Source organism: Podarcis erhardii (assembly GCF_964252035.2).
Source record: "Podarcis erhardii genome assembly, chromosome: 1".
Lineage (NCBI taxonomy): Eukaryota > Metazoa > Chordata > Lepidosauria > Squamata > Lacertidae > Podarcis > Podarcis erhardii.
The window spans coordinates 45413856-45437823 of NC_138497.1; the positions used below are offsets into that span (position 1 = coordinate 45413856).

The 23968-nt window shown below is 41.2% G+C and overlaps 2 protein-coding genes across 5 annotated transcripts in view; both read right to left on the reverse strand.

Moving 5' to 3' along the window:
• LOC309340695 (cytosolic phospholipase A2 epsilon-like) overlaps positions 1-3835 on the reverse strand; it is a 40995-nt gene extending 37160 nt beyond the window's left edge. For 2 of the 4 annotated variants that reach the window (XM_081859622.1, XM_081859625.1), the window contains exons 1-2: positions 3711-3835; positions 3202-3303 (exon numbers count right to left, since the gene is read on the reverse strand). In XM_081859622.1, coding sequence (XP_081715748.1) covers positions 3202-3303; positions 3711-3812 — 204 coding nt within the window. In that variant the 5' untranslated portion in view covers positions 3813-3835. Of the gene's footprint in view, positions 1-3201; positions 3304-3710 lie in introns of those variants that run through there. The other 2 variants (XM_081859623.1, XM_081859624.1) reach the window with 2 other exon arrangements.
• A 12790-nt stretch (positions 3836-16625) lies between these two features.
• PLA2G4F (phospholipase A2 group IVF) overlaps positions 16626-23968 on the reverse strand; it is a 60590-nt gene continuing 53247 nt past the window's right edge. Inside the window, exons 37-38 of the mRNA XM_081839043.1 lie at positions 18170-18356; positions 16626-18006 (exon numbers count right to left, since the gene is read on the reverse strand). Of these exons, the coding sequence (XP_081695169.1) occupies positions 17774-18006; positions 18170-18356 (420 nt within the window). The 3' untranslated portion in view covers positions 16626-17773. The remainder of the gene's footprint in view (positions 18007-18169; positions 18357-23968) is intronic.

The window sequence follows — 23968 nt, forward strand, 5'->3', positions numbered from 1 at the left end:
GTTCCGGTTGCCTCTCTGCTTTCACAGAGAGAGGATGTATTTTTCTTTTCTGTCTGTGTTGTTAGAAATAAAACTCTTTGCAATGTAGCTCATATTTCTCATCCTTCCCTGCGTGCTGGATACTCTGCGTAATGGGGAAACGTGCCTGGAGCTTCATCAAAGGCTCAGGTCGTTAATTATGTCGGAGGACTCGACCGGAGGAGAAGCTCGGTCGAACACAAGGTCCGACAGGCACAAACACGGTTCTCCTTCATGTTATGCTTAACAAAAGTTCCCTGATATCTATCTTTTCCCATTCTTTTCATCTAAAGATACCCAAGCTATGACAAAGAAGTTATTTCTCTCTAAACCATTTCATTATGCTCTTTGTATGCTGAATTACATGTGTTTTATTAACCCCAGTTCATTAAGTCATTCAGCTTGTCCTGCCTATTTTACCAGTCCTCTGTGTCAATTTACAGTTGGCTATCAGCTTATTCAACACTCTGTCTGTTCCCCAGGTAACTAATAAAAAAACTGCTCTTAAGCTGAGTTAACACAACCTGCAGGCCACAAAGTTGGATACAACCCACCAGATAGATCTAATGGTCCACTAGGGTTACAGTTAATGCCCTGTCTAGCAATTACACTGCTATGGTTACTCCCCAGTCCATTGTCACCCTAACGTATTGCCTACATTATTATTATTATTATTATTATTATTATTATTATTATTATTATCATCATCATCATCATTTCTATACTGCTTTATATTTTTAATTTTAAAAAATCTTAAAACAGTTTACAACCTATGTTAAAACATCAAATAAAACAATCTGGAATAAAACATCACTGAAGAAAGTCCAGCATACATTTGAAGCAACATGATTAACAGGAAGCTAAAATACCATTTCAAAATATTTCAGAATGAAACATTACAAAAGAGGTCAACTAAAGAATGTTGTTAACACAGCAGAGTTAACAACAACCACTTTATCTTAAACATCTCAAAAGAAAAGAGCTTAGTTAGCTGCATTCATTATTCAGTGCTTAAACCTATGCTGTGCCGTGTCCTGCATCTTTTCCTACTCATTCCTTTTGAAGTGCTATCCTATCACTCACAATGTTGGGGCCCATCTCCTTAAAACACAAGTCCCTATTTGGACAATATGTGGCTACCACATACAACGATTCAACTTTTTTTTAAATCTAGGAACAGTTTTTGTTCATGTTTTCTTAAACAAAGATTTGTCATGTCTTCATTCCTACTGTACTCAGGTATCATGGGTGATCTCGCTTCCCTACACAAAGGAGTATCCAGATTGTATTTTGATATTAACTCCCAGCCATAATTAGCAGCCCCATATCAAATCCTATGCCACAAACACATTATCTGGGCTCAGTAATGGAGATACCATCTAAGTATGCAAAGATACCAGCAAACAACATTAGTCTAAAGTGTACACTTGTATCGAGTAACTGCTGTAACAGAAATCGTATGGAAACGGGAAGAAAATTGGTCATGAAAGTAATTTTGGCACGAGCATTTCTACTGAATTCTTTCTGCAGTTACCATGTGACCCAATTTTTAGCCTTTGTTTGATGTTCAAACAAGTTGACATACTTGGCATCCATCTGTCTTAAGAGACAATGGAGTGCGCCTCTGGGGTGAAGTCAAAGCACTATGTTAGCAGGATAGAACCTTTGGTGTAGAACATGTCATGCTCCTTCTGGGATAGTTTGTCCACCTTTTGTCCCCACCCTGCACTCAGCTGTCACCTGTGGCTCCTAGAATCTGTCTAACAAAGTTTCAAATCAGTAAGAATTCTAGAGCACCTTCTAGACCATTCAAAACTGTGAGATTGAACCCACCAGTGTGCAGTGAATTGTTTCATAGGAAAACAGTTAGGGGCAGAGGTGCCAGCTTGTGAGGGCAATGGGGGCTGACATCATGATGTCCCTGACGTTGTGCGTGTGAGCATCACAGCCCCCTAAGCCAGGCAGAAGCTTCCTGGACACTGGAAAGGAGATGCCAGGGCTCTGACAGGATGCTGGAACCCTGCTGCCTCCTTCCTAAAGCCAGGTGGGCTTTGGGAAGGTGGCGGGAGGGCTCTTGGACCATTTAGGCGATTAGCCTAGTCCCCCTAGTCAACTGACTGCACACCACTGGCACCCACTGCCCCTATCTCCCCAACTTCCATACACTGAGTGGGCCTGCAGGCACCACCAATCCCACACATGTACAACTTGTATGCTGATAGCTCTCTCTTCATGAGAGAGGACCTAACTTTTTGCAGGGTTCCCAAGCACACAGACGTATGGAGGTGCTTTATACCAAATTAAATAATTGGTCCATCTAGTTCATTATCGAGGGGACGCGGGTGGTGCTGTGGGTAAAAGCCTCAGCGCCTAGGGCTTGCCGATCGAAAGGTCGCGGTTCGAATCCCCGCGGCGGGGTGCGCTCCCGCTGCTCGGTCCCAGTGCCTGCCAACCTAGCAGTTCGAAAGCATCCACGGGTGCAAGTAGATAAATAGGGACCGCTCACTGGCGGGAAGGTAAACGGCGTTTCCGTGTGCTGCGCTGGCTCACCAGATGCAGCTTGTCACACTGGCCACGTGACCCGGAAGTGTCTCTGGACAGCGCTGGCCCCCGGCCTCTTGAGTGAGATGGGCGCACCAACCCCAGAGTCTGTCAAGACTGGCCCGTACGGGCAGGGGTACCTTTACCTTTACCTCATTCATTATCATCCGCACTAACAGACACCAGCTTTCATTTTTTTAAGAAACATAAAAACAAACCTTTTTAAAAGGTTTGAAAAGCACTTAGCAATAAGTCTCAAGGAGAAACTGGAAATGTTGAGGATAAAAATGGCTTACAGCTTCTCTGCACTTTGCCTTGACTACAGATCCACTATGAGTTTGTGTAACACACACAGCATTTATTCCATAGGTGGTCCTGCTAGAAAGGGAGGAGATCATACTTCTTACAACAATATATTTATGATATGTAGGTAGAAACTAGATTCCTCAAAACAATGGGCAACACGCCAAATTACTTGCACTATAATATTCCTGAGGGTTATTAGGTAATATATTGTTAGCTGAGGTACTGACCCCTCAAAACTGTATGTTATACTCACATATTAAGAGCCCTAGAATGATTATATGAAAAGATTCAATCAGGTATAATGACAAAGTTAGGGCATGCAATAAAAACACATACATTGTCTGATACCTGACTTTCAGCCCCATATGGATTTTCAGTTCCAAAAAACTTCCTCTTTGCTTCTCCATTTCCATATGTATTTGTTTTAGTGATTGGGTCCTAGGAGGCAAAACAGAATCTCAATGGATCTAAGTTACAAACACATTATTTTTAGTTACGCTATATTACATACCTGTAGCAGAACCAACATAGAAAGATTTGTAACGTAGGCACAGCAATTCTACAGTGATTCTGCACTGTAGTGCACTGCAGTGATTCTGAGATGCCTGCCTGCCAGACACCATCCTTGTTTGCAGTATGTAGGTTCTGACATATTTGAAAAAGAATACCCTTCAAGCATGAAATCTGTTGGTTACCAGTCTGTGAAATGCAAAATTGATAAAAGTATACAGTTAGGTATACTTTGCTTACTGGGTTTGCAGTCCCTCTTCCATCACAGTCACAATAATTATTATTTTGTTTGTCTCAACCAAGACAATAAAGCTAATGTTGAAGACTTTCCTTACCAGAAGAATATTGGCTGGTGAACCCATATAAATCTCGGATGTGTACACTGCAGGTGGTGCTTTGACCTCAGAGTCCAAAACTGACAAGGATCCTTGAAGCATTCATAGAGACTTTGAACCAGTTAAAGAAGATGAACAAGTGTATAAAAAGTGACTCAGAGCTACACCCCTCTCTTGCTTAACAAATTTCAGGAAGTCTACTCCTACATTCCACTCTCTATCCATGCAAATCTGTCAGGTTATTTGCTTATGGAACAATTACCCTGTACAATCCTTAGCATGCCTCCTCCAGACTGCCAGTTCTTTCCAGGAGGGATTCATGTGCACATCAGAATTTTAGATTTGCACAATTAAAGTAGATGAAGGTAGATGAAGGTAGATGAAGGTAGATGAAGGGAACGCAGTGGATGTAGCCTACCTTGATTTCAGCAAGGCATTTGACAAGGTGCCCCATGATATTCTTGTAAAGAAGCTGGTAAAATGCGGACTTGACTATGCTACCACTCAGTGGATTTGTAACTGGCTGACTGACCGAACCCAAAGGGTGCTCATCAATGGTTCCTCTTCATCCTGGAGAAGAGTGACTAGTGGGGTGCCACAGGGTTCTGTCTTGGGCCCGGTCTTATTCAACATCTTTATCAACGACTTGGATGATGGACTCAAGGGCATCCTGATCAAATTTGCAGATGACACCAAACTGGGAGGGGTGGCTAACACCCCAGAGGACAGGATCACACTTCAAAATGACCTTGACAGATTAGAGAACTGGGCCAAAACAAACAAGATGAATTTTGACAGGGAGAAATGTAAAGTATTGCACTTGGGCAAAAAAAATGAGAGGCACAAATACAAGATGGATGACACCTGGCTTGAGAGCAGTACATGTGAAAAGGATCTAGGAGTCTTGGTTGACCACAAACTTGACATGAGCCAACAGTGTGACGCGGCAGCTTAAAAAGCCAATGCAATTCTGGGCTGCATCAATAGGAGTATAGCATCTAGATCAAGGGAAGTAATAGTGCCACTGTATTCTGCTCTGGTCAGACCTCACCTGGAGTACTGTGTCCAGTTCTGGGCACCACAGTTCAAGAAGGACACTGACAAACTGGAACGTGTCCAGAGGAGGGCAACCAAAATGGTCAAAGGCCTGGAGACGATGCCTTATGAGGAACGGCTAAGGAAGCTGGGCATGTTTAGCCTGGAGAAGAGGAGGTTAAGGGGTGATATGATAGCTATGTTCAAATATATAAAAGGATGTCACATAGAGGAGGGAGAAAGGTTGTTTTCTGCTGCTCCAGAGAAGCGGACACGGAGCAATGGTTCCAAACTACAAGAAAGAAGATTCCACCTAAACATTAGGAAGAACTTCCTGACAGTAAGAGCTGTTCGACAGTGGAATTTGCTGCCAAGGAGTGTGGTGGAGTCTCCTTCTTTGGAGGTCTTTAAGCAGAGGCTTGACAGCCATATGTCAGGAGTGCTCTGATGGTGTTTCCTGCTTGGCAGGGGATTGGACTCGATGGCCCTTATGGTCTCTTCCAACTCTATGATTCTATGATTCTAAGTGAGTGAAAGTGCCCTGTCACCCCAGCACACAAGATCCACTTTAAACAAAACAAAAAAAACAACCTGCTGTTTTGCTGTATGGAAAGTGAGGGGGAAATAATTATTCAGGTTTTGAGACTTTGCTACAATGCATAAACTCTGTTATTAATTAGGTGAGTTTTATCCTGTTTTGGAATGTGAAAGTAGGGGATGTCATAAGGCCATACTCCACACACACAAAGTATTTTTCTTTGTAATAATATTTTTTAAAAAGAAAAAGAAAGTGAGGGGGGAATAGACTGAAAAGTGTGGAATAAATATATGATTAACAACAAGACATGTAAAATACACCATAAGCAAATCAGAATGAATGCTTGTTGTCATATAACAAACCACCCTGTGAAATAATCAGAACGGATGCTCAATAAAACCCAGACATTAGTCACCATGTAAACTTTGTACAAGCAAATTGGAATTACCTCTAAAAAGGTCTAAACAGGCCATCTAGAACAGTCCTTAGATAATCAAGGATATCATGCTCAAAACTTGCACATTTTCAAAAAAGAAAAACCTGAATATTTGATGACTTGGAGATGAACCATGATAGCATGAAACAAATCTGTTTCCTGTTAAAATTCTGATTTGTGAAACAGCCCCAGGGTTACCACCAACCTTATTGGACAGGGCTCTTAATCCAGTAAAATTTGCAAGCATAATTAAGGCATGTAGAGGAGAGATATGCAACCAGCTGGGCTTTCGGTTAGAAGCAGAAAGGAAGAGAGTATTAGCGGGACTGGGAGTGAAATTCCTTCAGCCATAGCCCTCACTGGGTCGAATCTCTCCTATCTACAACTCAGTTATGGATAAGGTTGATCTGGCATATATAACCAAGACCTCGGTGGGTAAGCAGCAAGGAGTTAGTATTCCTCAGCTGGTACGCCAAGGTACTTGGTCCAGCATCAAGAAAGATTTGAAAGCCTTGCCATGGACCATAGGAATTTGATCTCTCTCACCCCCCCCCCTTGCTTCCTGTCCAGATGGGTACGTGTCTAGAGTGTTTGCACCTTGTGCTGAGCCAATGGGACACACTAAGGATTCTGTTGTCATACCATCCTTCCCTTTGTCCAACATCCCGAGCATACGGAGCTGGTCTTGGACATGATATTGAGCACCCCCAGGCTATCGATACTGGGGGACGTTGATGTTCACACTATAAGGCCATTAATTCTGGGGCAGATCAGAACATTATGGCTATTATTACTACAGGGATGTCTCAACATGTCATCGGTCCAACACATGTAGCAAGGACATGCATTAGGACCTTGTTTTCTCATCGGGACAGGAAATCGGTGATCTAAGAATGTACAAGTGGGAGCTTAGACACACCCCTTTGTTCTGACCTTTGACATCTGACATGTGTGTTGCCAGGGCTCACCCTTTTGCTGTGAGTTTAACCTGTTTTCACTGTTTTTTATTCTGGGTTTTAGATTGCTGGGACCTGCCAGTAAAGGGTGGGTAATAAATAAAATGAAATAACAACCACAACCACATGAGCTCCTGTTTGTCCTTTGGCAAGCTGGGTTCACTGACAGCATTCTCCACTGGAATTGGCTTCACTAAGGAGTTCACCACTGAGAAATCCCAATGCAGCCAAGAGGGCCTGCTGCCAGGGCAGATCAGTTAAAACAACTCCACTATTGCTCATCTGTTACCACCAGGCAGGTGATAAACCAAAGAGGGTGGGGTGAAAAGTCAGTCAAGTGGACCATGTGCGGGTGAATGTCTAAGCATGGCAGCACTCATATCCATTTCAAAATAGATACTATTATTCAATCATTCACCTCTAATGCAATTTAGATGCTCTTTGATTAAGCCATTGGGTGTGACTAATTCGGAGAATTCTTGCCTGGATATGTGTGTGTGCTACTAATTCTGCAGTGACATGAATAACTGGTGTGCCAAGTCTAGTATCACAAAAGAGGATGCATCGTATAGCTCTGGTTTCCATTGTTGCTTCATTAAGAACACGAAAGCACCGCTCATATACTGTGTGTTTGAAGGTATCCTACATTCCTGGATTCCTAAGCATTCGTGAATCACCACGGCAATTAAGGGTATCTAAAAAGAAATCAGCATGTTGCCCTTAGCGCTCTTCTGAACTTGGACCACGGAAACTGAATTCCTACCAGCTCTTGACTTGTCTGAATAAAATATACAAAGGAATTCTAAATGTTGAAATCATGAGGCCATGTGTTTCTTTAAAATTTGTGAAGGTACAAAGAGTCTCCTTTTTATGATACCACTAGGAATCAATGGTGGGAAGATCATTTGGAGAGATTGCACTTCTTCTGATTCAAAGAAAGAAACAGGTTTTAAATAAATTAATACGAGCATGCATACAATCAGTAGTAGTTGTTTTTTACTGAACAGCATGGAAATTGGGGTGGAGTTTTTTTATGTTAGTGTAAATATTGAATGAAAGGAATATCCCAGGGAGTCTAGAATTAATATATTTTATTCACACTGACAGCCAGAATTGTTCCTCTGCTGTATTTTCCTACAGAAAAAAAAATCATTTTTTAATAAATGCACTGCTGCATACAATTAATTAGCAATACAATGAGTAGTTGCAATACTAGCCAAAGTGTGTACTTTGTAAATTGTTATCAATTGATTTATTTTTATTTTTAAGGCAACTGTTCCTAGGAAGTATGCATGCATGTATAACTGATATACCTACAGGACCGCCTCTCCTGGTATGCCCCACGGAGGACCTTAAGGTCCATATATAGCAACACCCTAGAAGTCCCGGGCCCTAAGGAAGTTAGATTAGCCTCAACCAGAGCCAGGGCATTTTCAACTCTGGCTCCGGCCTGGTGGAATGCTCTGCCTCATGAGACCAGGGCCCTGCGGGATCTGATTTCTTTCCGCAGGGCCTGTAAGACAGAGTTGTTCCACCTGGCCTTTGGCTTAGAATCAGTTTGATTCCCTCCCCCTCTTTCTTTTTCCTTTCTCCTCCTGTGAAGAGGCTGCATCCTAATGTTTTAATGTTGTATCTTAATCTTTTAAATTGTATTTTAATCAACTTGTTTTTATTATTGGTTGTTAGCCACCCTGAGCCCGGTCTTGGCTGGGGAGGGTGGGGTATAAATAATTTATTATTATTATTATTATTATTATTATTATTATTATTATTATTAAGACATAGCTTTCACAGCCTTCTGAAATAAGCTATCCATTGCCCTTTTGTTTTATTTAAATAATGTTAGAAAGTTTGTGCTTTATTATACAGTATTTACAAACACCCTGATAAAAATAATTTCCAACTAAATCTTTGACTCTGCTTCATTAGAACATCTAAACTGCACTAAGTGTGCTTTGTAGATTTTCTTTTCCTATTCAAATATTTTAACTGGAATATTTTTGGCAATCGGGGAAAACACCGAGATATTTATACAACTCATAAAATTCACCCAGTGTATGTTTTAGTTTTAATTATTCAATTATGTTAAGCAAACATACTCAATCAGATTCAAGCTGATATGCTGTATCAGAATATTTGCTGGCAAGACATTCTAGAAAACCCATCTGAATATTTCATGAAGGATTGTTGTCGTTTAGTCGTGTCTGACTTTTTGGACCAGAGCACACCAGGCACTCCTGTCTTCCACTGCCTCCCGCAGTTTAGTCAAACTTCATGAAGGATATCATGGTCAATGGTATCAAAAGCCGCTAAGAGATCCAGCAGAACCAGGAAACAGCTTTCACCTCTGTCCCTAGCCTGCTGGAGATTGCCAACTAGTGCAACCAAGGCGGTTTCAGTCCCAATGATACCTGAGTGTCATGACCTAAGACCCACTAGAGTCAACACACCAGGCAGGCATTTCTGAGCATACATTGCTCTCATACATTGCTTTCACAGCACTAATGTTTCTGTTTTGAGTCAGTCTCTACTGAGACTTACAGTCCAAGTGGCTAGCAGGACACCAAGCAGAGGTTGTGCTGATTAGGAATGCAAGAAATCTGACAAGTTCCTTCAGGCTAGCTGGAAGGTGAAGTACAGAATACCTCTATACTGACATGCTCTCACCCTCTGTCACAGAGCATGTTTCTAATGCACAAGTGACCTCAGCCTGCTAAGTGCAGAGCCTGCAGAAACATGGTTCCCAGGCACAATCACAATGTATCAGTGCCATTCCCCTAGCTAAGCAGAGATTTTTCATGCACCTCAACCTGTCTTTTTGCTAACAAGCAGGGCCTCGCCTATCAGCTTCACATACCAGAATGGCGAAGTGGCCTTGAAGAGACTAGAAGCTCCAAACTGACCGCTTCCTGTAACAGACTACCAAAAATGCAGCATTTTGCACAAGACAGAAGAATAGCGAATTTATAAAGTTTGTTGCCATGGTACAGCTGGTAGACAGGAGTGTGTGTTTTGTAAACCAATTAGAAGTGAACATGAGGAGTCCACGAACTGTCCATGTGTTCTGTTATCCAATCATGTTGCTGAAAGGGATCGTTCACGAGTTAACCATGTAAAGAGAATGTTCTAAAAGCGTCTTAAGTTTTGTATTTCGAGTCCAGAATTGGGAGAATTCCTCTGGATCGTTTATTCTTGCTGCAGTCGGCAATAAATATGAACTCTTTCCATGATGCTACTGTCTTTATTTGGCTAAGAGGACCGACGTATTTCCAGACCCCCTTTGCAGGGTAACACCATGATGTTATTTTCACTAATGTATTGCACTGATATGCAAACTTTACCCCAGTATGTGTATTCACATGGTCAGAGAGCTGCATCAAAATACTTGTTTGCGTCTCGAGGCCCCAAGACCCATCCCCAAAATAAATACACACGGACACTTACATTAGTTTAAGTTTTGGGGCAAATTTTGACCACAACTTTATTGAAATACAATCACGTGAGCGGTATTGGCTTAGGCATTGACTCCCCACTATAATTGACTCCACCTCTCAGGATGATCGTCCGATGGGGTGAACCAAACAAGGGAGCAAGGTCAAAGAGGACCAACCTAAGCTCACCCTGGGGTTCCTGTGGTCCTAGCATGGCCCTAGCCCCTCAAGCGGACTTTGGACGAAATCCAGGACCCCCAGATTCCTTTAACAGAATACTCAGTTCCTGGAGGGGCAGGCGATGGCTGCACCATTTTTAAAGCCCCTGGGATCATGCCACCTACTGGCTATTGGTTAAAACCACCTGGCGTGATCCCAGGGGAATGGCCAGGACTTTTTGCTCCCCTCCCCCATTTTAACCCTGTCAGATGAGCTCTTGGGTCCCGAGCACAACCAGGACCCTCTGTTATGAGGATCCCATATCTCACAGCGAAGAAAATAACAACCAAGTTAACAGAAGATTGTATTCTACTGAAGCAATGATTGCACTTAAGGGCATAATCCTCTGAGAAGCAATGTTTATTCCCCCCCCCCCCCCGAAATGAATGGGTGTTATGTAAAAATAACACAGTGCATGCAGTGGATTTCAATGATGTTTGTCTACAGGACTTCCCAGTGTCTTTAGGTTCAACACAGTTGTTATGAATATATGATTCGGGATAAGGTGGTTGGGCGTTTCTGTTTACACAAAGTTGCTCCAATCTAGAAATCTACAAACTCAGCAGAATATATGGGGTGACAAGCCACAAAAAAAAGATGAAAGAGAGATGACAGAGAGTGGCAGGACTGAGTGTTTCACACACAACATTTCAGGATGAGGGTCCCCTGCATTTGGCTGCTGCATTTGGAATATTCCCATGCAACAGTTTATTGGGTGTTGTTACAAGTTATTGAGGACGGAGTCAGTCTGGATGCATCCCTTCCAAATTTTTCGTCCCTTCCAAATCTGATTTTGGGTATGTGAAGTTAGAATCTATGAGAGGAAATATGCCAAACTGGTCAGACTAGTCTCTTTGAAGAGAAGAAAAGGAGGAGTTTGGATTTGATATCCCACTTTATCACTACCCTAAGGAGTCTCAAAGCGGCTAACATTCTCCTTTCCCTTCCTCCCCCACAACGAAACACTCTGTGAGGTGAGTGGGGCTGAGAGACTTCAGAGAAGTGTGACTAGCCCAAGGTCACCCAGCAGCTGCATGTGGAGGAGCGGAGACGCGAATCCCGTTCACCAGATTACGAGACTACCGCTCTGCATCAATAGGAGTATAACTGCATCAATAGGAGTATAGCATCTAGATCAAGGGAAGTAATAGTGCCACTGTATTCTGCTCTGGTCAGACCTCACCTGGAGTACTGTGTCCAGTTCTGGGCACCACAGTTCAAGAAGGACACTGACAAACTGGAACGTGTCCAGAGGAGGGCAACCAAAATGGTCAAAGGCCTGGAAATGATGCCTTATGAGGAACGGCTAAGGGAGCTGGGCATGTTTAGCCTGGAGAAGAGGAGGTTAAGGGGTGATATGATAGCCATGTTCAAATATATAAAAGGATGTCACATAGAGGAGGGAGAAAGGTTGTTTTCTGCTGCTCCAGAGAAGCGGACACGGAGCAATGGTTCCAAACTACAAGAAAGAAGATTCCACCTAAACATTAGGAAGAACTTCCTAACAGTAAGAGCTGTTCGACAGTGGAATTTGCTGCCAAGGAGTGTGGTGGAGTCTCCTTCTTTGGAGGTCTTTAAGCAGAGGCTTGACAACCATATGTCAGGAGTGCTCTGGTGGTGTTTCCTGCTTGGCAGGGGGTTGGACTCGATGGCCCTTGTGGTCTCTTCCAACTCTATGATTCTATGATTCTTAACCACTACACCACACTGGCTCTCTTTGTAAGTTAATGGGCATACCTGGCAAGTTAAGTGCTCTCATCAGCACCACAAAGACTGAGCTAGGTTGCCATAGTGGCAACTAAGTGATGGTGCTTTTCAGGAAGAGGGTATGCATTCTCTAAGCCCCCCTCACCCAGCTAGAGGCCACATCATCCTAAAATAGGGTACAGTAGGCCAAGGGGGAATTTGTGTGGGAGAGTTGTGGCTGATGCTGGAAGCTGGAGACACATAGGCTTGCATGCCTCTGTGCTGAACTCAAAATGGTGTCATAAAACTCTGCTGGAAAACTAATGGGGAAAAGAAGATCTGTTGGAGTTTTAATGCTGTGAGCCCTCCAACCTATGCTTCAGTGGTATATATGTGTAAATAAAACCATGTACCCTAAAGACCCCATCGTCCCTACTGAGCTTCATTCCAAAAAAAACCAACCCTGGGAAAGCGTAGGAGTCTCTTCCCACTCGGAAATTGGGGTGTGCAAAACAATATGTAGCCGGCTGAATCCACATGCAGAAAACCACTATCCTGCTACTGTTTGAAGGTGTGACTACTGCCAGAAACCAGGCCGAGGGCCATCTCAGTAGTGGCACCCACCCTTTGGAACACCCTCCCAACTAATTTCAAACAGATGAACAACTACACAACTTTCAGAAGATATCTGAAGGCAGCCCTGTATCGGGAATTTTAAATGTTTGATGTGTTGCTGCTGTTTTATTATGTTGGAAGCCACTCACGAGTAGCTAGGGCAACCGAGTTTCATGGGCAGGATATAAGTAATATATAATAATAATAATAATAATAATAATAATAATAATAATAATAATAATATTTCCAGCCCTATTACTTCAGGCCACTCTAATGTTGCAAGAAGTTTAGGAACAAAACTAATTTACAGGGCTTTCCCCCATTAGAATGTCTGTGGTGGTCACACCAATTACATGAGCTAGAGAGAATAGTGACCTGGTTGCATGGATACTCCTTTCTCATGTAGAAACCATCACAGATCAGCTTCACACACAATCTCAACCTGAATAAGACTCCCACGGGAAACAGGATAACAGCAGGTGTGTTTCTTTAACTGTGGTACATCTGTACATGAAAGATTGCAGAAACCCTATTCTTCCCACAGCGTAGGCAATCCGAGGGTGTTGGGGAAAGATTTGAGTGTTCCATTTCCTTTGAAGATCAGGGCCAAAAAAGACATGACATTCATTATGCCATTTGCCATTTATTGAAAGATTTTTCTTATCAAAGAAGATAGAGTGACCCCCTCCCAATCATAACAGGGCTCCTGGGGTGGTTAGGGGGTGTGCGTGTGAGTGTTTAGCCTTTTGTTCATCATTGTTGTCCCAATCTGGATCAGCGGGTAGAGGGGCATTCCCAAAATTTGCTTGGAGAAAAAGCCCCCATTAACTCCAATGGGATTTTTTTTTATCCCGTGTAAATTAAAGTTGTCAGGGTGGGGAGGGAGGGAGTATGATCCAGATTGGGACCATAGTAGGATGCAAAGGACTAAAGCACCCTCTCCTTGACTTCCGGAGGCGGCGCGAAGGGTAATGGCTGCCCTTTCCTAACCGGGAAGGGAGCTCCGCTCGAGAAAGGGTCGTCCGCTACGGCGAAAGCGGAGACCCACAACGGAAACCCGCAGGCGGCAGAAGCCTGCGGTCCTGGGACCCGGCGGGCGCCAGTAGTGGCCCCCAAAACGTTGAAGGAACCCCGTAAGGGGCTCCGGATCGTGGAGGAGGCTGCGGCGCTGAGGGTCGTTCCGCAATCGGCGGAGTGAAGCCGCGTAGCTGTTGCCAGTGAGCGCTGACCTTTCTTCCTGAAATTTTTGCTTTGAAAACAACAACCCGTGAGTAAATAATTGACTGTATGCAATTTGGAACTTTAAAACATTAAATTTGGCTGAAAGCGGAGTGACGAAAAACAGGAAGTCCGTCTTCCGCTCCCGTTGAACTTGAACGCAAAGAGCTGGAGGAGTGGAGGCAAAGAGAGACCTTTTAAACTATTTGATCTGAGCACCCATTGAACTTTATCTCAAGTGGAATAACAACTTTATGTACTGGACTTTATAAATTTTAGCTGCATGGGGATATCTTCCTTCTCTTGGAGCTACATTTTAACTAAAAACCCCAGGTGCTGGAGCTGCCTGAGAAATTGAGCTGTCAGTTTGCAGTTTGCAGTTTGGATACTTTGAATCTGAACTTTGAAACAATCTGAGAGAGTCTGAACTTGCTACTTTGAGGCATTTGGATTACCAGTTTGCACCACCAGAAACACTGTTGCTGTATTAAACCCTAACTCTGCTGAAAAAATTTTTATTGAAGGTTCTTGGACTTTAGAAATTTGACTTTATTTTAACTGAAATTGATCTCTTCCTTGAAATATTTTAAACTCCCCCTAGAGGATTTGGGACTTATAGCAGTGACTCGTATTTTACTTTCCTTTTCCCGGCCCTCTGTTGACTGTTACCATCTGGGCTGCTGCTTTCTCATGGGAACAACTCAGCTTGACCTTGATTTTTAGATAACTTGGAATGAGTGGTGCAAGAAGGAGAGGAAGAACTAAACAAACAACTTTGACAACTTTAACCGCAGCCTCACAGGCACGTAGATCATCTGTGCCTACTTTGCCTTCTGAGGAGGAAGCTGCCTCTCTGCCACGGGCAGGGGAGGGAGAAACTGAGGAATTACAATTGGAAGATATGGCCTCAGGGGCAAGCACTACTATTCTAGAGAAAATTTTTGAAAAATTAGAATCTTTGGACAAGAAAGTAGAATCTTTGGACAAGAAGGTCGATGAGCAAACATATAAAATTGACCAGAACACAGAATGTTTAAATAAATTATCTGGACAAGTTGCACAGAATACTCAAGCAATTGGAGAATTGAAGGAGGCTGCAGGGGAAAATCGGAAATTGGCTGAAGATACCAGCCAAAAACTTGAAAATTTAGAACAAGAGGTAAGACCACTCTGCAAACAAGTAGGTGAACACCAGACCTATCTATCTATGATTGAACTGCGGAACCGGGAGAGCAATTTAAGGATAAGAGCAATACCAGAAGTGGAAGAAGGCAACCTAGCTGAGTTTTTGACCAAAGAATTCTCCAAATTTTGGAGCTTAGAGGAAAAGGATTTTAAAATTGTTTCAGCTTTTAGGCTCGGAAGACTTATAAAGAAAGAGAAGCCCAGAGACTGTTTGATAACATTGAGGTCAAAGGAGGAAAGGGACAAGATTCTGGGCCTACACTACGGAAAGTCACTGGACATTCTGGATAAAAGAATTGAGATCTACAAGGATATTCCTAAACAACTGTTAGATCTTAGATCTAACTACTTGGAGTTGACAAGATTACTAAGGAAGAATTCAATCATCTTTAGGTGGGAATTTCCTCAAGGACTATCTTTTACCTTTAGAGGGAAGAAGACCAAAATCAGAACATTGGAAGATAGAGATAAATTTCTGAACGTATACGGAGAGGACCTTCACAAAGGAATTTGAAGGATAAGGTGCGAGACTGGTTACATTATGCTCAGATTAAAGTTTTCAAAAATGACAAAAAGTTAGGGTTCCAGGTGGAGAAATCGAAGTTAGAAACAGAATTGTTAGAACCAAAGACCAAGGTACTATCTAGAATGTATAACTTGCTGCTAAAATGGAATACACAAGACGAAATGGTTAAATCGGCTATGATAAAATGGGCACAGGACATTGGGCATAACATTATGTTTGAGGACTGGGAAAGGTTGTGGACCACTGGGCTGAACTTCACCGCATGTAATGCTCTGAAGGAAAATGTAATGAAAATGATATATAGATGGTACATGACCCCAGTTAAACTTGCCAAAATATACCATTCGTCTGATAATAAATGTTGGAAATGCAGAGAAAATGAAGGAACATTCTTTCACCTCTGGTGGACATGCCCTAAGGTGAAGGCCTTCTGGGAAATGATATATAATGAGCTGAAAAAGGTATTTAAGTATACCTTCACAAAGAAACCAGAGGCCTTCCTTCTGGGTATTGTCGGCCAGAAGGTGTTAAAGAAGGATCGAACATTTTTTATGTATGCAACAACGGCAGCAAGGATTCATATTGCAAAAAACTGGAAAACTCAAGATCTACCCACACTGGAAGAGTGGCAGATGCAGCTGATGGACTATATGCAACTGGCCGAGATGACCGGCAGAATCCGTGATCTGGGAGAAGAGAAGATGGAGGAAGACTGGGAGAAATTTAAGATGTATCTACAAAAACATTGTAATTTGGTTGAATGTTAAGAAGGACGCTAGATTATAAAAAAACTGGCCACCACTAAACTAGATTTAAATTTGATGATAAGTGAGACTAAAGAAAATATAAAAAATTTTTGGAAGAAGTGCTAGATTATATTTGAATGAGTGGACATGAGATTGTAAACAAGTTGATAATTTGTTTGGAAAAAAATTTTAACGATGTAAATGGGAGCGGGAGACGTGAGGGAGTCCAAAGAAGTGATGAAATTGTTGTAAAAGAAGTAAGATTGTTTATTATGTGTGCATTTATATTTAAAAACCTTAATAAATATTTATAAAAAAAAAAAAATAAAGCACCCTCTCCTTGCTAAGGGGCCATTCCTGATAAGGGACCCACACTTACAACTTCTGCAAGTAGAATCCTGCACTCAGGGGCATATCACTTCATTAACAGCCCATGTTGTTTGGCCCTCAGATCATATATTCTGCTTTGTATGTGACAACAGCAAATATTCCTTTAAAGAGGCAGGGCTCCCACTATCAAGTTTGGCTTGGCTTCAAGGAGTGTGGCTGCCACACCCAGAAAGCATTGAGAATTGGTCCTAACTTACCAGTGCAAGGCTAGCATCTCGGTTGTTGGTTTTTGATGGACACATTTGAACTATATCACACACTTTAAATTTCCCCTCAAGTCAAAGCTCATGTCACATATAGCTTATGACAACAATCATCATTACCGTAGTACCTCGGGTTAAGAACTTAATTCATTCTGGAGGTACGTTCTTAACCTGAAACTGTTCTTAACCTGAAGCACCACTTTAGCTAATGGGGCCTCCCACTGCCGCCGTGCCGCTGCTGCGCAGTTTCTGTTCTCACCCTGAAGTAAAGTTCTTAACCCGAGGTACTATTTCTGGGTTAGTCTGTAACCTGAAGCGTCTGTAACCTGAGGTACCACTGTACTCAATTTATTAAGCAAAGAAGTAACCCCAAGTTCTGACACTGGGTGTCTGACCCTACAATATTCCTGATTTTGGCATTTGCTAGTATCTTTTATCCTAGTCTCTCTTCTCCCATCCCTTTCAAATGTCAGGGAAGGGGAGCCTGCAACTATCCTGATGTTGCGGGACTAAGACTCCCATAGTCCTTTGCATAAGTCCTGCTGGCTGTGGCTGGTGGGAGTCAATCTACATCTTGAGGTCCACAGCCTCCATATACCTGATTTAAGTGCTTGAAGGACAAATAAAGATAAGAAGCAAGGCATCGCTATTTTTAGATTTCTTACAGTGAAAGTCCTAAGGATGTTAGCTCAGAAGTGAGGCCTGCTGAGTTTAATATGACTTGCTCTCTCTAATAAATGTGTACAGGATAGTAACCTTCATCTGTTTGGGGGCTGAACTCCATTGACCTGCCAATCCTCCTCCTCTGCAAAGCAAAAGGCTTGATGATCTACTAGGAGGAGGAAGCCATACATTGTGGGTAAAAGCAGGCAAGGGATCCTAAGAAGAGTCACATGGCTGGGCACATTTCCGGCCACATTTTTTCCATTCTATGGCGATGGAGAGAGCCTGAAGAATAAAGTCTCTGCTATTCTGGATGTTATAGTCAGTCAGTTTCAGGAGTTTGTCAAAGTCTTTCTTAGTGTATGTAAAGTTCATCAGCTGGTATGGTGAGCAATAGCCAGATAGCGGGACTCTGCCTTCTGCCATCTCGATTTGCCTACGTTCCACACCTGAAAATAAAACAAACAAACAAATATGCCCCCGGTTAAATCATTTAGGAGATCTGGGAACATGTTCAGACCTCATTCAATCATTTGCTCATCCCTCCCCTACTGTTACCTTGCCTTTGTTTTGTTTTGAGACAAAATATTGCACGTTGAAATTGAAATGTACCTGGTTCTTTAAATTTCTGGAATGTATCGTTCACAAGCGGGAAATGAAGCACAATGGGGGATTTGTTATTCTCCTCATCCACAAATAAGTAACATTCTCTTGGATTTTTCTTGTCTTCCTCACTCAATGAAATCCTGGGGAAAGGAATTCCCTGCTCCAAGCAGTATTCGCTGGTTTGTTCTATAGACTGTAGCACAAGAAATTAGGGTAACTTTAACGGCTGTCCTTTAAATCAGCAGGCATTAAATTACGTAGCCATAATTAGAGCTGGGGGAGGATTTCAATTCACTCCACCATTTGGAGCTAAGCTCTCCAGTCCGCATTCCAATGGATCATGCTCAGATCATAATGTAGACGTGTGGATTCGACTACATGTCTATGAACCTTTCTGAATATGGTTCACTTTCTTTAAAAAACAACAACAAGATAGTTGCAGGGCTTTCTTGCCTCTACATTTCTGTTTTAAAATTATTTCTTTTTTCCGGAATACATTTTTATTAAAGTTATACACAAGACAGACATATAAAAAAGAAAAAAAAATACAGAAAAGATTACAAAACAAGGGTCAGTACAACAAAGATATATAAGTCAATTTTTTTCCTTTCTCCAACTATACAAAAAAAAAATAGTTTGGCTACATCATACAAAAAAAAAAAAAAAGAAAAAAAAGAGACACAGCCTGAACTCCCTTCCATCCTTTTGGTAAGTATCGAATATCTACTTCCATTACGTATTTGATTTTTAATCTATAATCCTAGATTCACTCGCTGGTAGTATTGTTCTAACCCCGCCAGTTCACATTAAACATTTATTCCAATATAGTTCCAGTATTTACTCCAATTTTTCAGAAATTTCTGTTCATCTTGATCTCTTATTTTACCTGTTAGTTTATCAAGCTCAGCATAATTTACCATTTTAATCTGCCAGTCATTCATGCTGGGGATGGTTTCCACTTTCCAGTATTGTGCCAACATAATTCTCGCTGCTGTGGTGGCATAGAGGAATATCGTCTTGTCTTCCTTTTTGATTTCTTTACCCATCATTCCCAGCAAAAAGGCTTCAGGTCTTTTGGGAAACGTGTACTTAAGTATTTTTTTAAGCTCATTATAAATTGATTCCCAAAAGCCTTTCACCTTTTTACATGTCCACCATAGATGATATAGGTCACCCTCCACCTCACCACACTTCCAGCATTTCTTATCCTTTAATCTATACATTTTGGCCAATTTCACAGGGGTGTGGTACCACCTATATAACATCTTCCAAATATTTTCTCTCAATCCCATACATGCTGTAAACTTTATGTTAGAATTCCACACTTCCAACCACCTTTCGAAATCAATATTATAGCCAAAGTCAATTGCCCACTTAATCATTGCCTCCTTCACCTCCTCGTCCTTTGTATACCACTCTAGTAGTATATCATAGATTCTGGATAGGGTTTTGTTTTTGCCTTCTACTACTTCTATGTTAAATTTTGATTTTTTATCATCAAAACCCAACTTCTTCTTATCCTCTTTTAACAGATCATTCACCTGGTGGTATTGTAACCAACCAGTGAATAAGCTTTTTATCTCTTCATAAGGTCTAAGTTTGGGCCCTTGGTCTGTTTTTCTTAACATTTCTTCATAGGTGGCATTTTTCTCCTCCATATTTGTTTTCTTGACCGTTAAAACCTCTATTGGTGAGATCCACCATGGAGTCTTTCTTTCAAGGAGGTTTTTATTCCTTTCCCATGCTTGGTATATTGGTCCCCTAAAAATATGATTTAAAAAACTCTTGTGGACCTTCACTTTCCCATACCAAAGGTACGAGTGCCATCCGTACCAGTTATTAAAACCTTCCAGGTCCAATAGGTCTCTATTCTCCAATTTTATCCAATCTTTTAACCAGAGTATACAAGCCGCTTCATAGTATAGACTTAGGTCCGGGAGAGAAAAGCCCTCTCTTTCTTTTTTATCTATCAAAATTTTCATTTTTATCCGTGGCCTTTTCCCCTGCCAAATATACTTCGCCAAGGCTCTCTGCCACTCTTTACATTGTTTTAGGCCTTTAAGTATGGGGATAGTTTGAAATAGAAATAGCATTCTAGGCAGAATGTTCATTTTAACAACAGCTATCCTCCCCAAAAAGGAGAGTTTCATCCTCCCCCAAATTTCCATGTCTTTCTTTATACTCCTCCAGGTGACATCATAATTATCCTTATATAAATTTATATTCTTAGCTGTGACCCATATTCCGAGATATTCCACTTTCTTAGCTACCGCAATTTCCGTCCTTCGTTCTAGATCTATCGTTTCTTCCTTTGTTAGATTTTTAACCAACATTTTGGTTTTGTTTTTATTTACCTTAAGTCCTGCCACAGCTCCAAATTCGTCAATTTTTTTGTAAAGCTTCTTTTACGCTATTTTTTGGGTCTTCTAAGGTTAATACGATGTCATCTGCAAAGGCCTTGATTTTGTATTCCCTCTTTCCTACCTTGACTCCTTTAACTTCTGTTGCCCCCCTCAGTCTCTCATTCAGTATTTCTAATACTGTTATGAACAATAAAGGAGACAGGGGGCAGCCCTGTCTAGTTCCTTTATATATGCTGAAATATTCTGTTGTGGTGTTGTTTATTATCAATTTTGCCTTCTGTTCCTTGTATATTGCTTCTATGCCTTTTCTAAATTTCTCTCCCATTCCCATCATTTCCAGACTTTTCTTCAGGAAATCCCACGAGATATTATCGAACGCCTTTTCAGCGTCTATAAATACCAAGGCCGCTTGTCTATCTATACTCATATCCAAATATTCAATAATATCTATCAGGTTCCTTACATTTTCCCTTAATTGTCTCCCTGGGAGGAAGCCCGTTTGATCTTTATGTATTTTATTATTCAGAACCTTTTCTGCCATTATATCTGCAAATAGCTTGTAATCATTATTTAGTAATGAAATTGGCCTATAGTTTTTCACTTCCAAGGTATCTGCATCTTTTTTAGGGATCAAGGTGATATATGCTTCCTTCCAGGTATTCGGGATCCTTCCTTCCTTTAATATATTGTTCATCACTTCTCCTAACACTAGGGATATTTGATTACTTAATGTTTTGTAATATTTGGCCGAAAGGCCATCTGGCCCTGGCACTTTCCCACTTTTCATCTTTTTAATAGCCTTCTTTATCTCTTCTTGAGTAATTGTCTGGTCTAATATCTCTTTTTCTTCTTTTGAAATTTGTTTTAGGTGATGTTCTTGCAAAAAATAGTCTATTTCTTGTTTTGTTTCCTTTCCTCTTTTATATAAATCCTTATAATATTTTTGGAATATCTTTCTTATTTCTTTTGGTTCTTCCACAGTCCTTTCTCCTTCCCTTATCTTACTGATCGTGTTTTGTTTTCTTCTTTCTCTTATTTGCCACGCCAAATATTTGCCTATCTTATTTGCAGATTCAAACGTCCTCTGATTCATCATTTTGATTTTCCATTCTACCTCTTGGTCAATTATTGTAGAAAATTTAGCTTGTAGTATCTTTATATTCTGCTTTGCGGTCTCCTCACTGGGGTTGATAGTTAGCTTTCTTTCATTTTCCATAATCTGTGTTAGGATCTGTTCCTTCTTTGTCTCTTTTTCTTTTCTTACTTGGCTATTTTTCTGTATTAGAAAGCCCCTCATAACTGCCTTTCCTGCGTCCCACACCGTCTCTATAGCAGTTTTCCCGTTTAAATTCCATTTAAAATAATCTTCTATTGTCTCTATTGCCTTGTTTACAATCTTCTGGTCATTAAATAAAGATTCATTCATTCTCCATCTAGCTGTTTTGATATCCTTACCTTTTAACTCAATGGAAACCGCATTATGATCGGATATAGTTCGTGGAAGAATTTCCGATTTAATTAAATTCTGAGTCAGTTCCTTCGAAATCCAAATGCTATCTATTCTCCCCCAACTCTGATTTGGGTTTGAGAAGAAAGTATATTGTTTTATAGTGGGGTTTTTGAGTCTCCACGCATCAATTAATCCCAGGTTATTTACCATATCAAAAAAGGATTGCGGTAATTTACCTTCCTTCTTCTCTTGTTTTTTTGTTGACTTATCTAGGCTTGGAGACACCACCCCATTAAAGTCACCCATTAATATCATTTTTTGGTCCATCCATTCCATCAATTTGTCTCCTAATTCAGAGTAGAAGGCGGATTTTTTATCATTTGGGGCATATATTCCCACAACAATTATTTTTTCTCCCTGAAACACCATCTGAACTATGACTACTCTCCCTTGATCATCTTTATACAATAATTGTGGATCATATTTTTCCTTTATATAAATTACCACCCCTCTTTTCTTCACCCTATCTGATGTCACAAAATCTAGTCCCAGTCTCTTATTACTTAATTATCTCTTATGCTTATTTATTATATGCGTCTCTTGGAGACATATTAAATCACAGTTCTTTTTCAATAGTACATGCGTAATCTGGTTCCTTTTATTTTTATTATTCAGCCCATTCACATTCCAGTTTAGTATTTTTAATGCCATCTGTTATGTAATATTAATTAACTTATCAGGCCTATACGCAATCTACTGTTCTTTGTCTCCTTTCTCTAGTTCTTCTCTTTCTCCTATTAAACTCTCCTCTCTTTCTTCTTCTTCACTCCCCCCACTTTCTTCCCCCTGCTGGTTCTCCCCCTCCTCCTCCCCCATCATTTTCCCCAGGTCCTTCTCGTATCTCCTTGCAAATTTTTGAAGTTCTGAAATGGTAGACAGTTTAAACTTTTTTTCCTTGAAATAAAATGAAATACCTTCCGGAAACTCCCATCTGTACAAGATCCCATTTTTCTTCAGTTGATTTGTTAATTTTTTATATGGGTCCCTCCTTCGAAGAAATCTCGAAGGAATCTCTTTATAAATAATAATTGGGTTTCCTTCAATATATAGCCTTTTAACGTAATTCTGTTTCAAAATTTCATTTCTTATCTCCAATGAATTAAACATGGCTATTACTGTTATTCTAAAGCAGCAATGCTGCAGCAAGCAAAGGCTCTAACAGCTCAGACAGCTGCTAGTGGCTGCAAAGCCAGACAGGATGTGTGTGACTGCTGCCATGGAAACAAAGGGGCAGTCCATCCTTATTGAGCACAGGATATGAGCTCAGTGTGTGTTATATGACCTGTACAGGATGTACATGGGTGGAGTTTGAAGTTTCTCTCTGTTTGTTGAAGAGAGCAGACATCTTTACTGTATGACTGCTAAAGACAGGAATAAAAGCATGTAGTTACATTTCTGTCTGAGTCTGATTCCCCTCCCTGGGGATATGCTGGAGAGCAGGGAGGAGGAGAAGCAGTTGGTGTGTTTTTCTCACAGCCTGAGGAAAATCGCCGGAACGGACCTCGTGTGTTTTTCCTGCCAGGAGTCGCCGGAGGGAGGTCAAAGGAATTCAGCCGGTGCCTGCAGATAGGCACATACCTCTGACCGAGCCAGAATTCCAACAATTACATCTCCTGGCAGTTTTTTCCCTCTGGCTTTGGCCGATTTTATTCTTATTCGGAATATGTTTACCAAGCAATGGTTTATCTCTTCTTCTTTTCTATCTAACCATGTTGCCAGCTCTTTCACCACTTTAACTCGAATATTCTCATTTAAATCCTCTGATATTCCTCTAAATTTTAGATCGCCATATTGAGCAAGTTAAAGGGGATCCGCCTTCGTCATCCCATTCTGATACGTTTTCGATCTTTAGAGACGGCTGTGACTCTCCTGACTCTCTTCGGGATTTAAAGAGATATACACCTCGGGATTTAAAGAATACGTCTTTGCAGG